The sequence below is a fragment of the Phyllostomus discolor genome, chromosome 7 (assembly GCF_004126475.2).
Source record: "Phyllostomus discolor isolate MPI-MPIP mPhyDis1 chromosome 7, mPhyDis1.pri.v3, whole genome shotgun sequence".
Classification (NCBI taxonomy): Eukaryota; Metazoa; Chordata; class Mammalia; order Chiroptera; family Phyllostomidae; genus Phyllostomus; species Phyllostomus discolor.
The window spans coordinates 15,547,284-15,561,505 of NC_040909.2; the positions used below are offsets into that span (position 1 = coordinate 15,547,284).

Consider the following 14,222-nt stretch of genomic DNA (forward strand, 5'->3'; position numbering starts at 1 on the left):
AAGCACCCGAGTCCCTATGTGAGTTCTTTTGGGGATGTACACCCAGACGTGGAAGCACTGTATCAGGTGAAGAGCCCATGGTGAATTTTTTGAGGACCTGCCATACTGTTTTCCACTATACCAGTTTGCAATTCACTAGCAATGCACAAGGATTTGAATTTCTCCCTTATTTTCTGCTTTTGTTTGTAAAAATTTTGATGGGTATGAAGCACAATCTCATTGTGGTTTTGATCTGCATTTTCCTGATGATTAGTGATGGTATCTTATGTGTTCATTCCCCATTTGTATACCTTTGGAGAAATGTCTATTCAAGTTCCTTGCTAATTTTTCTAATTGGGTTTTATGTATTGAGTTATAGGAGTTCTTTATAAATTCTGGATGTTAATTTTTTATAAATGTTCTTCCATTCTTTGGGTTGCCTTTTCACTCTGTTGATGGTATCCTTTGATGTACAAAAGTATTTAATTTTGATTACATCCAATTTGTTTTTTTGTAGCTTGTGCTTTTGCTGCAATAACCAAGTCATTGCCAAATCTAATTTCATGGTGTTTCTCCCATTTTCTTAAGAGTTTTATAGTTTTAGCTCTTGTGTTTAGGTTTTTTTTTGATCCATTTAAAGTGAATTTTCATATACTGTGTTAGTTAAGAGTCCAATTTCATTATTTTGCATATGGTTTTCCTGATTTCCTAGGACCATTTGTTTTGGAGTTAGGGGACAACCTCCTCTACCCACTGAACATCCTTATTAAAAAATTATTTGACCATCTATGCAGGGGTTTATTTCTGGGCTCTCTATTCTAATCCACTGGTTTACGTCTATCATTATGCCAGTATCATATTGTTTTGATTATTTTGGCTTTGTAGTAAGTTCTGGAACCATGAAGTGTGACTTCCAACTACTTTCTTTTTCAAGATTGTTTTAGCCATTAAGGGTCCCTTGAGATTCCATGTGAATTTTATATTTTTGCTAAAAACACGAATAAAATTGATAAGCATTGCACTTACTCTGTACATGTGGTACTGCCACCTTAATAATAATGTCTTTCAATTACAGTGGATGCCTTTTCATTTGTCATCTGTCTCTTTCAGGGGTATTTTGTAGTTTTCAGTGTATACGTCTTTGAGCTCCTTAAGTTTAGTTTACTCTTTGGTATTTTACTGTCTGATGTGACTACATACGGAATTGTTTTCTCATTTTCCTTTTGAGATTGTTCATTGTTGGTAATGTATAAACAACTGATTTTTATGTGTTGGTTTTGTATCTAGCAACTGTGGGACATATTAGTTCTGTCATCTTTAGGGTCTTCTAAATACAGCATTTGTGAACAGATCTCACTTCTTCCCTTCCAGTCTGAATGCCTTTAAAAGAAAATTTGTCCAACTGACCTGGCTAGAACTGCCGATACTTGAAGTAGCAAAGCTGGTATCCTGTCTTGTTCCTTTCAGTTTTATGTCATCGTGTATGGTAGCTGTGGCTTTTTCATACCTGGCCTTTGTGTCGAGATAGTTTCTTTCTATTCCTAGTTGCTGAGTGACTTTATCATGAAAGGGTGTTCAATTTTGTTAAGTGCTTTTTCTGCATCTACTTTCAGGGATGTCCAACCTTTTGGCATCTCTGTACCACACTGGAAGAAGAGTTGTCTTGGGCGACACATTAAATACATTGTGACATGTAATCGCAAAAATAACCATAAGGTTTTCAGTAAATTTATTGTTTTGTGCTGGGACACAGGTTGGACACCCGAGTCTTAGATGATCATGTGTTTCCCCCTCACTTTGTCCTGTGTTTACTGTATGGTGTGTTACACTGGCTTTGTATGTTCAACTATCCTTCCATTCTAAGACTAAACCCCGCTGTGTCAGGGTGTATAATCCTTTTAATATGCTGTTGAATTTGCCTTGTTATTTATTGTATTTAGGATTTTTGCATCAGTATTCACAAGGCCTACTATTCTGTACTTTTCCTGTTGTGGTATCTTTATCTGGCTTAGGTATTAGGGTAATGTTGGCCATATAGAATGCATTAGGCAGTTTCCTATTCTTCCAAAAAAAGACTTTAAGAGTTTAAGAACAGGTGTTGATTCTTCTTTGAATGTGCGGTAGAATTCACCAGTGAAGCTATCAGTCCCAGGGCTCTTCTTTGCTGGGAGGTCCCCCCATCCCCTTACTGATCCAATCTCCTCCTGGCTACAGGCCTTGTTCATCTTTTCTGTTCTTTTGCGATTCAGTTTTAGTCTTGGTGTGTTACTTGTTTCCAGAAATTTGCCCTTTTCATTTAGTTTATTGTTTGTTGATACAGTTGTTACCAGTACTTGTAATTTTTCATTTCTACAAAACTGGTAATACTGTCCCCACTTTTTTTTTTTTGAGTCTTTGTCAGTTTTGTTAACCTTTTTGAAGAACCAACTCGTGGTTTCATTGGTTTTCTCTATTCTTCTGTTTATCTCAGCTCTAATATTTCAATACTTCTTTCTGCTAGTTTTGGATTTACTTTGTTTTTTTTAGTCCCAAACAGTTTCAGAGTTGGGTGATTTGAGACCTTTACAAATGGAAGCATCTTACAGCTACTATCTACTTCCTCTTAGCACTGCTTTTGCAGCATCTCCTACATTTTGGTTTTTATTTATTTCAAGATTTAGTTCTAATTTGTCTTATTTCTTCTTTGACCCATTTAAATTGTGTTGTTTAATTTCTATATATTTGTCGATTTCTCAGTTTTCCTTCTATTGTTTTCTGGTTTCACTGCACTAGCTGGAAGAGATACTTTGTATTATTTTAGTCTTAAAATTCATTGACTTGTTTGGGGGCTAACATATGGTCAAGTCCTAGAAAATGTTCCATGCACACCTGAGAAAAATGTTTCTGCTGTTGTTGGAAACTGTACACATATAATAACTCCCGGTGGCCTATATTGTTGTTTAATCCATTACTGATACTGGGACACTGAAGTCTACGATTATAAAAATATTTCCCCCAAGTTTTGTATGTGTTTGCTTCATATATTTTGGAGCTCTGTTGGATATGCATGTATGTTTATAAGTTAGTTCTTCTTAGCAAATTGATTCTGTCACCAATATATAATGTCCTTGTATACTTTAAGTCTTTGCTTTAAAGTTTACTTTGGCTGATATTAGAACAGCCACCCTTGTTCTCTTTCTCTGTCCTTTCGCTCTGAACGTATTGTCCTTAGAACTAAAGTGAGCCTTGTACTGACAGTACATAGCTAGATCCTGGCTTTAAATTCATAATTCATTTTGCCTATCTAAATATGTCTTTTGATTGGGGAATTTCATCCATTTATATTAAAAGTAATCAGTGATAAGGACTTGTGTAATATTGCTTCTTGCGTGCCTTAAAGCTTTTTCCCCCTGATTTCATCCATTATGGTCTTTGTATTTAGTTGATTTTTTGTGTGTGATGATACATTTTTGATTCCCTTTGTGTAGTCATGCTCCACTTAACAATGTTTCAGTCAACAATGGACTGTGTATCAATGGTGGTCCCATAACATTTTCACAGAGTTGAAAACTTCCTGTAACTTATTATAACATTCTACCTTGTAATATCATGGTACAACACATCGCTCATGTAAACAAACCTAGTGCTCTGCAGTTGTGTAAAAGGATAGCACATGACAATAAATGATTGTTGTTTATATATTTATAATACTATTTATAATTTTTCCATATCATTATAGAGTGTACTTTCTCTACTTAAAAAAATGTCTAAGCACAGCCTTGCTTGCACTCAGACTCACTCGTTCTGGGATCCAGCAACGGGGAAGTAGCTAGATCAGCACCAAGGACATACAGGAACACCCTGAGCTGACCAGCTAGTGCGAGGACTGGAGTCAGGGGAGCCATCTGGGGTGGAAGTGCTGGCAGGCGCCATTGTTTGTTGAGTTCTCACCCCATTCAACCCGCAGCCACAGGTGCCAAATCGCTGCTCTCCATTCATCTGGCTAACACGTTTGCCTCGCTCTGGTGACTCCCTCGGGCTCCATCCCACCCAACGTGCAAACCTAGCCCAAGCCACTTCCAGCTGTTTTTCCATATAAGCTGCCTAACCAGGTTCATGCTGCTGACTTTCCTAAAACCTCTCAAAAGTCCAACCAAACAAGCAACAGCTGGTCTTGCATGCCCTGTACCTCTTGCTAAGCAGCCCCAAGCCCAGCACAAGCGGCTGGCCTGAACTCTCATCACGGTGCCCACAAAGGGTCACAGGCCTAGTACTAGTGGCAGCTGGCCTCAGTTCACAGCAAGCATCTCCAAGCCCAACCACAAATCACTTTGTAGATCCCACCAGGTGGCCTCGTGCTTCAAACAAGCTGGCTGAGTGTGGCCTGCACCAGAGCCCCTCCTAATAGCTTCCAGAATCAACACCCCTAACAGCTGGCTTCAGACCACATTAAAGCACCACCAACTTTAACAAACCTAGAATTGCTAAGATATGGAGATGTGTATCTTCAACTGCATTAGCTTCTGCTAAACAGTTTTCTAGAGTGATTTTAACAGTTTAAATTCCCACTGGCAATGTATGGGAGTTTGCTCATACATGTCCTAACACTTATTTACACATTTTAGCTAACCTTATAGGTATGTTCCTTTTCACATATTTGCCATTTATATTTCTTCTGTTAAGGATTAATCAAAATCTTTTTTTCTAAGAGCTTACATATTCCGGATATTAACCCTATGTCAATTGTAGGATGGGTAACCATACATCTTTCTTTGCCTATGACAGTAGCTAAGCCTGTGGTCCCAGGGTAAATATTAAAAGACCACTGAGCAAAAGGTGTTAAATTCACATTACCTGATTTGAAGGCAATGTGGCATTGATGTGAGGATACACAAACAGAATTCAGAAATAGATCAACACATTGTTTTCCACAATGGTGTCAATTAAATGGAATATTAAGTCTTTTTCAACTAATACCACTGGCTAAACTGAATTAAAAAAACAAAAAACCAAACTTACACTTGACAATCACCGAAGATGTGAACTGGTAAGTCTCCCACTCACACAGGTGTCTCATTTATATTCCTGTTAACCAAGGGTGTCAAACTCATTTTCACTGGCGGCTGAATCAGCTTCGAGGTTGCCTTCAAGGGGCCGAATGTAACTTTAGGACTGTATAAATGTAACTAGTCCGTAACAGTTAAGCGAGAGCTCGGTGCTGCCACCTGGCAGAAACAAGGTGCTGGGCCGGATCTGGCCTGCGGGCCTTGTGTTTGCCACCTGTGCTGTAAAGCATTAAAAAAAAACAGATTGAGGCAGGATTTGGGAGGGAGGGGGATAAACTCTTGAATTAAGAAGAAATGGAGCAACAAACTCAATGGGTGGGTTAGTGATGAGTGAGTCAGCAGAAAATACAGGCAGGAATGACAAAAAAGAAAGATACAGCCAGCAAAGGTCTAATTACACCGAGCAGAGAGGAATGAGGCAGAGGCAATATTTAAAGATATGACTGATAATTTTTAAAAAACTAACAAAAACCAACGAGTTACAATGTTAAAAGCTCAACAAATCCAATGCAGGATACCTCATAGGATGAGAAAGATACATCACACAAACATCTTAAGAATGTGAACACAACAATTAAAACAGATTTAACAAAACATTACTAAAAATAAAATCTGACATTTTCCAAGAGATCCAAATGTATGTATACCTAATAATATGGGTTTCAAATCACGTAAAGAAGAAACCGTCGGTTCAAGGAGGAATAGGCAAGCCTACACTAGTGTGTGAGGACCACATATCCTCAGCAAACAACAGAACACAACTCGGGTATAGACTCACAGGATCACAGCGCAAATTTAACCATTTCCAAAGATTACAATCAGAATGTCTAAAATGCATTTAAGGTAAAAATTGATAGTAAAAAGATAACTAGAAATCACCATGTTTGAATCAAGAAATGCACATCAAAAGCCCATGGCTGACAAGAAAGTACAATGGAAATGAAAATATGCATTAACTAAATGACAGTTCACATCAAAAGTTGTGAGAGTGGAACTTAAACTATGCTTGGTGTAAATTCCTAACTTTAAATTCCTGTATGAGGAAAAAGAAGAAATCAACACACTTAAAAAAAAAAAAATTTCAAGGAAATGAACACAAATTGATAAAATAAAAATAACACTGTAAAAAAATGTCAAAACCATAAGCTGGTCTTTTAAAGGACAAAAGCTAACGAAAGTGATTATGAAAAAATAAGGAGCAAGGTAACGAGGGAGAGGAGAAACAAAAACAGATGCAAGAAGAGAAAAATCTCAGGAATGAAGATGACAGTGCTTTAAAATCTCAGACATTAAAACAGTCATTAAGTGGTATTAGCAACAATTTTACATTAACCTATTTGAAAATTTAAATAAATTGCTTAAGAAAACACCATAACTAATGACAAAAACCAAACAATCCCGTGTCTGTAAAGTAACTGAATCTGTAATTAAAAACCTTTGCACTTAGGCACAAATGGTTTACACCAGCAAATTCTATCAACACTGATCATTATTCCAAGAATACAAATTTAAACTGTCAACAGAAAGTCTCTGTTAATTCACTATATTAACAATACAGGAGAAAAACTACAATCCTCTCAATAAATGAAGAAAAATCACTTAAAACTCATAGCAATTGGGAAAAGTATGTTCTCAATCTGATCAAAGATTATCTACAGAAGATCTACAGTAAAGGAAAAAAAGCTTTCCATGTGAGAGAAGGAATACCATTTCTATGCAGTATTAGACTGTATGTGCTAACCAGGGGGTCCAACCTTTTGGTGTCTCTGGGCCACACTGGAAGAAGAAAAGTTGTCTTAGGTTACATGTTAAATATGTTGTGACACGTAGTCACAAAAAACCTCAAACGTTTAAAGTAAATTTATGATTTTGTGTTGGGCCACAGTCACAGCCATCCTGGGCCACATGTGGCCCGTGGCTATCAGCAAAAGCAAGAAAATTAAATATATAACCTTTAGAAAGAAAACTGCCATTTTTCTCCAATTAGGATGGTGTATGTTTATAGTGAAAATAATCTTGTCATTAAAAATGAGTTTAACATTGTTGAGTATAATTTCAACATGTAAAACCAAATGTAAACCAAACTTTGTATATACTGACAATTGGAAAATAAAATTTTGTGAGACAGTAATTATCAAAAATAACATTCCTTGTAATAAAACTTATGAAAATATGCAAGACCCATTTAAAACTATAAAACAGAAATTAACCTAGTTCTACATAAATGGAAAGATATGCCATATTCATAGACAGAAGACTCAATATTGTAAAGGTGCTAATTTTCCCAATATAGTTTCAATACCAAATCAAAAGCGTGAAAAGCTTTCTCTTTCTTGGTGTTATTGACAATTTGTTTCTAAAATTTATATGAAAAAACAAAGGGCCATAAAGAAGCAAGAGAAATTTAAAGAATAAGGTGGGGATGGGAGAGGGACTTGCATTACGGTATCTTAATTATCCTCACCTTCAAATTACAGTAAGTCAACACACCAAAGGCGAGCACCATATGGAATATAACAGTCAAGAACAGACTCGTGGATATCTGGCTTACTGCAAAAGGAGTACCGCACAGGAAAATGCTGGTCTTTTTAATAAATCGTGTATGGAAAATTAGGTTTACACATGCAAACAAAAAACAATTTACACTGCACTTAACAAATGAATTTCTAAGCCAAATATAAAAGATAAAGTTTCTGGAAAGGAATGTAAGGCAGTGTCTTCATAACTCAGGCTAGGAAAAGGATTTTTAAATGATGGATAGAAATCTATAGGCACACAAAAGATTGAAAAATAAGACATTCAGATAACGAATTCCTAGGCATACTATAACAAACAATGAAGGGCTTTATACAGAATGTGTAAACATCTACTAATACAAAAAAATCAACAGAGAAATGGGCTAGAACCAAAACCTTATAAAAAAGGGATTTCCAAAAGACCAATCTCACTGGAAACCTAGGAAAGGAAAATTAAACAGAATGAGAAACCCTTATTCACTAAACAAAAAGGCAAAATTAAAGATTGACAAGGGCTGATCAAGATGTGAGAGTAGCAAACCTTCACATTCTACCTAGCAATTCTACTTTACTAGCTAAACACCCACAAAAATGTATGCATATAAGTTCTGAGAGAGATGTAAAAGATTATAGCATTATATTTGTAATATCCTCAACCTGGATACAATGCAAATGTACATCAACAATAAAATGGGAAACAACATATATGGGAATACTATACATCAGTGGAAATAAATTTACAGTTGCATGCAATATTCTGGATGAGTTTCACAAAAACTGAAGCTAGATACAAAAGAACACCTCCGCTTAATTTATATTGTTGAATAGGTACAATTAATGTTTATAGAGAGAAACTTAAGTATTAAAACCAGGAATCAAATTAATTACCTTGAAAGCAAGGACAGTGATTACCTTCTGGAGGGGGAAGTGGGACAGGCCAGTGGCTGGGAGGGGGCAAGCAGCAGCTTGTGGAGTACTGGCCCCATCTGTTCTCTTGACTTGGGTTCTGGTTCCAGAGTTGCTTGTTGTATGTTCACTAAAGTATACATTTTTGTGTTCTGTGCTACATTTAACATAAAAAATGGCTTAAAAGAAACAGTCAACAGGACATTTCCTCACTGGTTTGTCTGTCTCGATTCGCTACAACTCAATTGCACAGTGCTGCTGAACCCTGCCTTTATCCATCATTCCACCTACCTCGACTGAGTGCTATACCAACAGCAAGGCAGATGTCGGACAAAACCCACCATCAAAAAGCGACTGCAAGACAATTCTGGAGATTGGTCAACACAATGTGAAAGTACTCAACAATACTGAACTAGACATTTAAAAAATGGTTAAGATTTGTAAATTTTTACGTATTACAATTTTTTAAAAAAATCTAAAGGTGCAATGGCATCGTATTTCATGATCTTAGGGCCCCTTCAGCTAAGGAAAGATGCTGGCCTTTTGGTCATGGCCTAGAGACTCAAATGAAGTAAAACTCTACAAATGCAAACTCAAGCCAGTAATAAGTTTGAAAACTGACTGCACTTTCGCTTTGGACTTGCCTAATTTATACTACAAAGCACTCAGCTTTATTCAATTCTAAGATGTGGAACAAAACCAAAATCTGTTGTATAGTCTAAAACTTGGAGGTCTTGATATTTAATGTCCCCCCTTCCCCCACCGTGTAATGTTCAGTGTTAGTAGTTAAATATGAGACGAATGTAGGAATCTATAAAGAATATTCTGAGCCAATTAGCCTATATGCCAATATATTTAAACTACTGTAATTTTGCTTTTCTGCTACAATAAAGTCACAAATGCTATTATATTACGGTGTTTTATTGAGGCAATCCACTGAGCCAAAATGGTGTTCCCTAAAACTGAGAAAGGTGAGATTATTCCTTCTCTTAATGAGAAAATTCTACAGTGAAGACTTGATTAATTAAATACCACAACTTTGTGAAGCAGGGCTTTTTGTTTGAATCCTGCCCTCATTTAAGTGGAGACCAAATATTATGTGACTAGGTGTTTTCCTCCTTGCTAACCTATAAAAAGTCAAAACGAGTTTCTCATTCCGGGGCAAAAAGAAGGCAAAATGGTAGGTCAAGTTGAACTAACCTAACTTCTACACACCTTCTCTAAAATGAACAAGGACAGACGTGTGTTCAGTGCTCTAACTCCTTTCAAAAACAAAAGATTCGTAAAAGACAACACACTTAACACAAAATTTGAATTAACTTTATTTTCCCTACAGTCAACAACTTCTCTGCATTGAATTTTAAAGCAACAAAGTAAAATAAAATCCCCCAAATGACAAGGTATCAGAAATTCAGATTTTGTTCCACTTTATTTGTGAAAATGTTCAGCCATCTTATTGGTCTGTAAAAGAACCATCATCTGGGTCAAAAATGAATTCTATAAATCAAAGAATATTCTACACTTTGGAAAAGAAAATCAGCAGTAACATTTTCACTGAATATTGTAAATTACACTTTTCTTCATAAAAGGTACATACTATTCTGCACTTTTCCACCAAAAGCAGTGGTGTAAGTTATGCTTGTTTGTATAAAAAAAGTTATATCCTGTGGCAGGAAAAACCTTTTCTCTTTCACTTTTACTAAACAACTGGAGAAAATTTTCAAGTCTATATAAAGTTGTCTATAAGCTGGAAAGTGAACATGTTCAATCTCCATTTATATTTTAGTGCATTTTTTGACAACTGTCCCATCTTTTAAGTAAGAAAATTCTAATAGCATTAAAGAGTGTTTCATCAAATGCTTACGGGATTAAAACTATATGGCGCAGAGAACAAAATCGTTGTGATAGATGAAGAGAAGTCCAGGCAAAGTTTACAAATCCTTTGTCGTTTTGAAGAGTCACAGAAAATGAACTTTGGACCCCTGTCCACTTTGTTTTTTCCTTAATCTTTTACATGTAAACATAGTGCTAACCTCAGTACTGAGATACAAACCCCATCCTGACCGGCAACCTTCTGTGTAGTTGCCACGATCTCCAAAGGATATAAATTTAGCCCTTGAATGAACAATGCATGAGATCTACTCTGTAAGTACCTGGTGAAAACAACTGCTAACAGCAGCAATATCATGTCAACATAAAAAAACTATTTGAATCAATTAGTGACTCAGAGGTTCATCTTTGAAACAGCAGCTTCTTCTCAGAGCAAAAATAGTAAGCAATAGAAAATGTACATTTGATGAAACATTCTTTGCACTGAAGAAACATGAAAATAAATATAATTCAAAGAAGTAGAATTATGTTTCTAATACCTCTTTCTCAGACCTGTACTCGTTTACTGGTTCAAGAAGCTCATCACATTTTGTCATCTGTAATTTATATATTGCTATTTGGGTAATTCAAATAAAATGCAGGTCTTGTAAAAGAATAAAAACATTAACAAGTATGCATGTGCCAGGGACCAAATTAGAGGATTCTTTGGTGCAATTAGTCCAAATTCTCAGATTTGAAGGATAATATGTACCAATAAAAAAAAAATCTGCTGTTAGACATTTTACAGCAGTGCTCTGTCTTGCTTCACGTTAGAAGTCGAAAACAGCTGTTCTCAATAAGCCAATTTTATTTTTTAAATCAGGTATTGCCAGAAAATTTTGTACATTAACCTGGATCAGCGACAGTTCTGTACCCTCCGTTGCTGTGAAACAGGACATGAGTTAAAGGCAAAGACCGGTTCTCACAAAGACAACTGCTTCAAGTTAGGAACCAGAACAGTGTTATTTAAACAGTCTTCTTAGATATTCTCTTGCCTTTCTTTAAAACGAGCTTATTTTTAATGTAGCCACGCTTCCTTTTCGTAGTCTAAAAAGAAAACAATACATGGTTTTAGGACATGCCTCCTACAAATTAAAAAATACACATACATGGTTTACTGCATTGTGAAGAAGATTGCCTTGATCAGCCCTTAGCTCTTCTTAGAGCTGGATTCTTTGAACAGTGAGTACCACTGTTCTGTGCCAACCATGCTGAAAGACCCAAGATAAACTGGACTAGGTTCCCTAGCTTCAAAATAAAAGGAGTACCAGAGCATTTCTCAAATGCGTAATCATACATTCCTCCCCATCAGGCAAATGAACCCCTATCTCACTCACTCTGTGTTACAAGTATTTAAAAATACTTAGTTGTAATAACTACATTTCTAGGCATGAAAGAATATAACACTAAACTAAGGAATCAGAAAATGTTAATGATGCTCCTGGGTTAGCCTCCAAGAATTATTAGCTCTGTGTCAGAAATACAAAGTACCTTTGTACCTACCTACAAAAGTGGAAAACAAATGAAATTACTTGACATTCTCCAATTTAGGTAGAAAAATAGCACTTAAAAATGAAAAACAAAATGAACCAAACACCTAGGAAAAACCCCCGTAACAGTCCTTGAGTTTCACAGACCATAAGAATAAATTTTTCTTAACACTCCCGCATCCCATTAAAATACTGTTAACATGTTTTCGGGTATAAGGAAAAACAAATTACTACAAATGTGGTGGCAGGAATTACTGCAAAAATGTTTGCACTGTTAGAATCCTACAAGATAAATCATACAAGAACATATGTCTGTCAATCTGACATAGCCACAGATACTAATAGTAAATTTTGGGGGAAACAATTAGTTTAATGTACCTTCAAAGCACTGGGTTAGCAGAGGCTGAAGAATCAAGAGACTGACCCCTAAATTTAATCTGCACACTTATATACAACTCTTGGAGGAAATTTCAGAAACCTAGGGTATATCCTGTACCATGTACATTTATTTATGAAGTTTAGTTTTAAATGATTTATAATTTTTTCTAACAAGGCAAAGAATACAAGGCAAAATGCAACCCTTATTAAAGTTACAAAAATTAGCTGCTGCTAGCTTGTTCACAATGTATGTTACCGTATAATTAGCTTACTTAAAGTGAAAAGTAAATACATTTCAGGGTACAATTTTTAAAAATTCAAACCAGGTCAAGGAGCTAGTTTCTTTATCATCATTACCTACAGATTTCCAACATGACACCTCTTCTGATAGATCACGTAAAGTGGCCCCGGACTATGCAAAGTATGTAAAACTGGGCTGGGCCCGCGAGGTGTTTTTTCTCTGGGGGCAGTGAGCCATGCCAAGTCTCATCTGCAGCCCTGGACTACAGTTCCTAGTGCCTTAGCCACATCAGCTTTGCAGTGGTAGGAAAACTCCCAGAATGGCTGCTGTACTCTTACCCCCACTCTTAGAGTCAGAACCAGGGTGCAGAGAGGAAAACAAAGAAACAACAAGCATTCCTTTAGTGCTAGAACAAAACAGAGAATAGAAAGCAATGGAAACCAGACATTCAAAATCCGTGTTGCTGATTGCTAGACAATATGTTTTGGGCATACAAGACAGACTATAAGTAATTTTTATATATCCATTCACTTATTTATTTTGGGGAAATGATGGGAGACTAAAGAGGTTAGAGTAAGAAAATTCACTGTCATCATTTAGATAAGTTCGATGGCATTGGTTTTCAGAAAAAGTAGACCTCAACTGGGCTTAGATGGTTCTAAGGGCAAACTGCCTTGAGAGTAGCAGCATTTGCTTTAACTTCTGCACTGATGTGACTCACCAGTTTCTCCTACCACGTGCCTGTGAGAAACTAGATCATTTGTCATTTGATGTAAAGACTAGTTAAGTGAATTTGATATGACCAACATAATAAATGTCAGCTGTATGACATTTAAATGTTTATTCTAGATATGGTAATCTGTATCTGGCATAGAAAGTATTCATTGAAAACTTTTTTATTTATACATAACACTTATATAGCACAAATTAAAATAATCTATACTCTGAATACATTTGAAGTATATTTGAAGTAATGTAACAGAGTGAGATAATTGCTTCAATGATTTCAAATCAGTAGCACCCCCCACCCCCCAGTTTCAGTTATCCTTGGTCTAAAATGTTAAATGGAAAATTCCAAATTCTGTGCCATTCTGAGTGGTATGATGAAATCTCATGCCATCTACTCTGCCCTGCCAGGTATGTGGATCATCTGTTTGTCCAGCACCTCCATGCTGCATGCCTTTCTCGCTTGTTAGATGCCTAGTAGCCACCCTGGTTATCAGACTGACTGCCATGGTGTATCACATGCTTGTGTTCAAATAACCCTCATTTGGCTTAATTATGGCCCCAAAGCACAAGAGTAGCGATGCTGGCAATTAGGGTGTGCCAAAGAGAACCCACGTAAAGTGCCTCCTTAAGTGAAAAGGTGTGTATGTGTAGGGAAAAAAAAAAACATAGGGTTTGGTACAGGTATCCTCTGGGGCTCTTCCTTTGCCCCCAAAGACAAGGGGAGAATACTATAACTGATGTGAGCAGTGTAAACCCAAGCACCTTTCGAGACTTAAGGCTGAAAACAGCCTAATCATAATTAGTATTGTAAGGATAGCTCCTTAAAATACAACTTAATATTCCATGACGGCTCATTATTTGCCATCTCCCACAGAGGGAAACCTAAATAAATTCTCATTTTTAGTAGTCTTTAGTAGCAAAGATTGTATATATTTGGCTTAAGTGAGCAATAATGACCTCCAATAATATTCTCTATATCTTATTAAATATTTATTATAAGAGGACTATAATAGTCTCATCATCATAATTCCTTCCTACAAGCTTGGTCATAATTACAGTTAAAAAGAAT

The 14,222-nt window shown here is 36.3% G+C and overlaps 1 protein-coding gene across 1 annotated transcript in view; it reads right to left on the minus strand.

Annotated features, from left to right (window-relative positions):
- Positions 1–9,744: 9,744 nt before the first annotated feature.
- Positions 9,745–14,222, minus strand: part of STT3B (STT3 oligosaccharyltransferase complex catalytic subunit B) — an 89,604-nt gene continuing 85,126 nt past the window's right edge. The window contains exon 16 of the mRNA XM_028518448.2: positions 9,745–11,362. Coding sequence (XP_028374249.1) covers positions 11,282–11,362 — 81 coding nt within the window. The 3' untranslated portion in view covers positions 9,745–11,281. The remainder of the gene's footprint in view (positions 11,363–14,222) is intronic.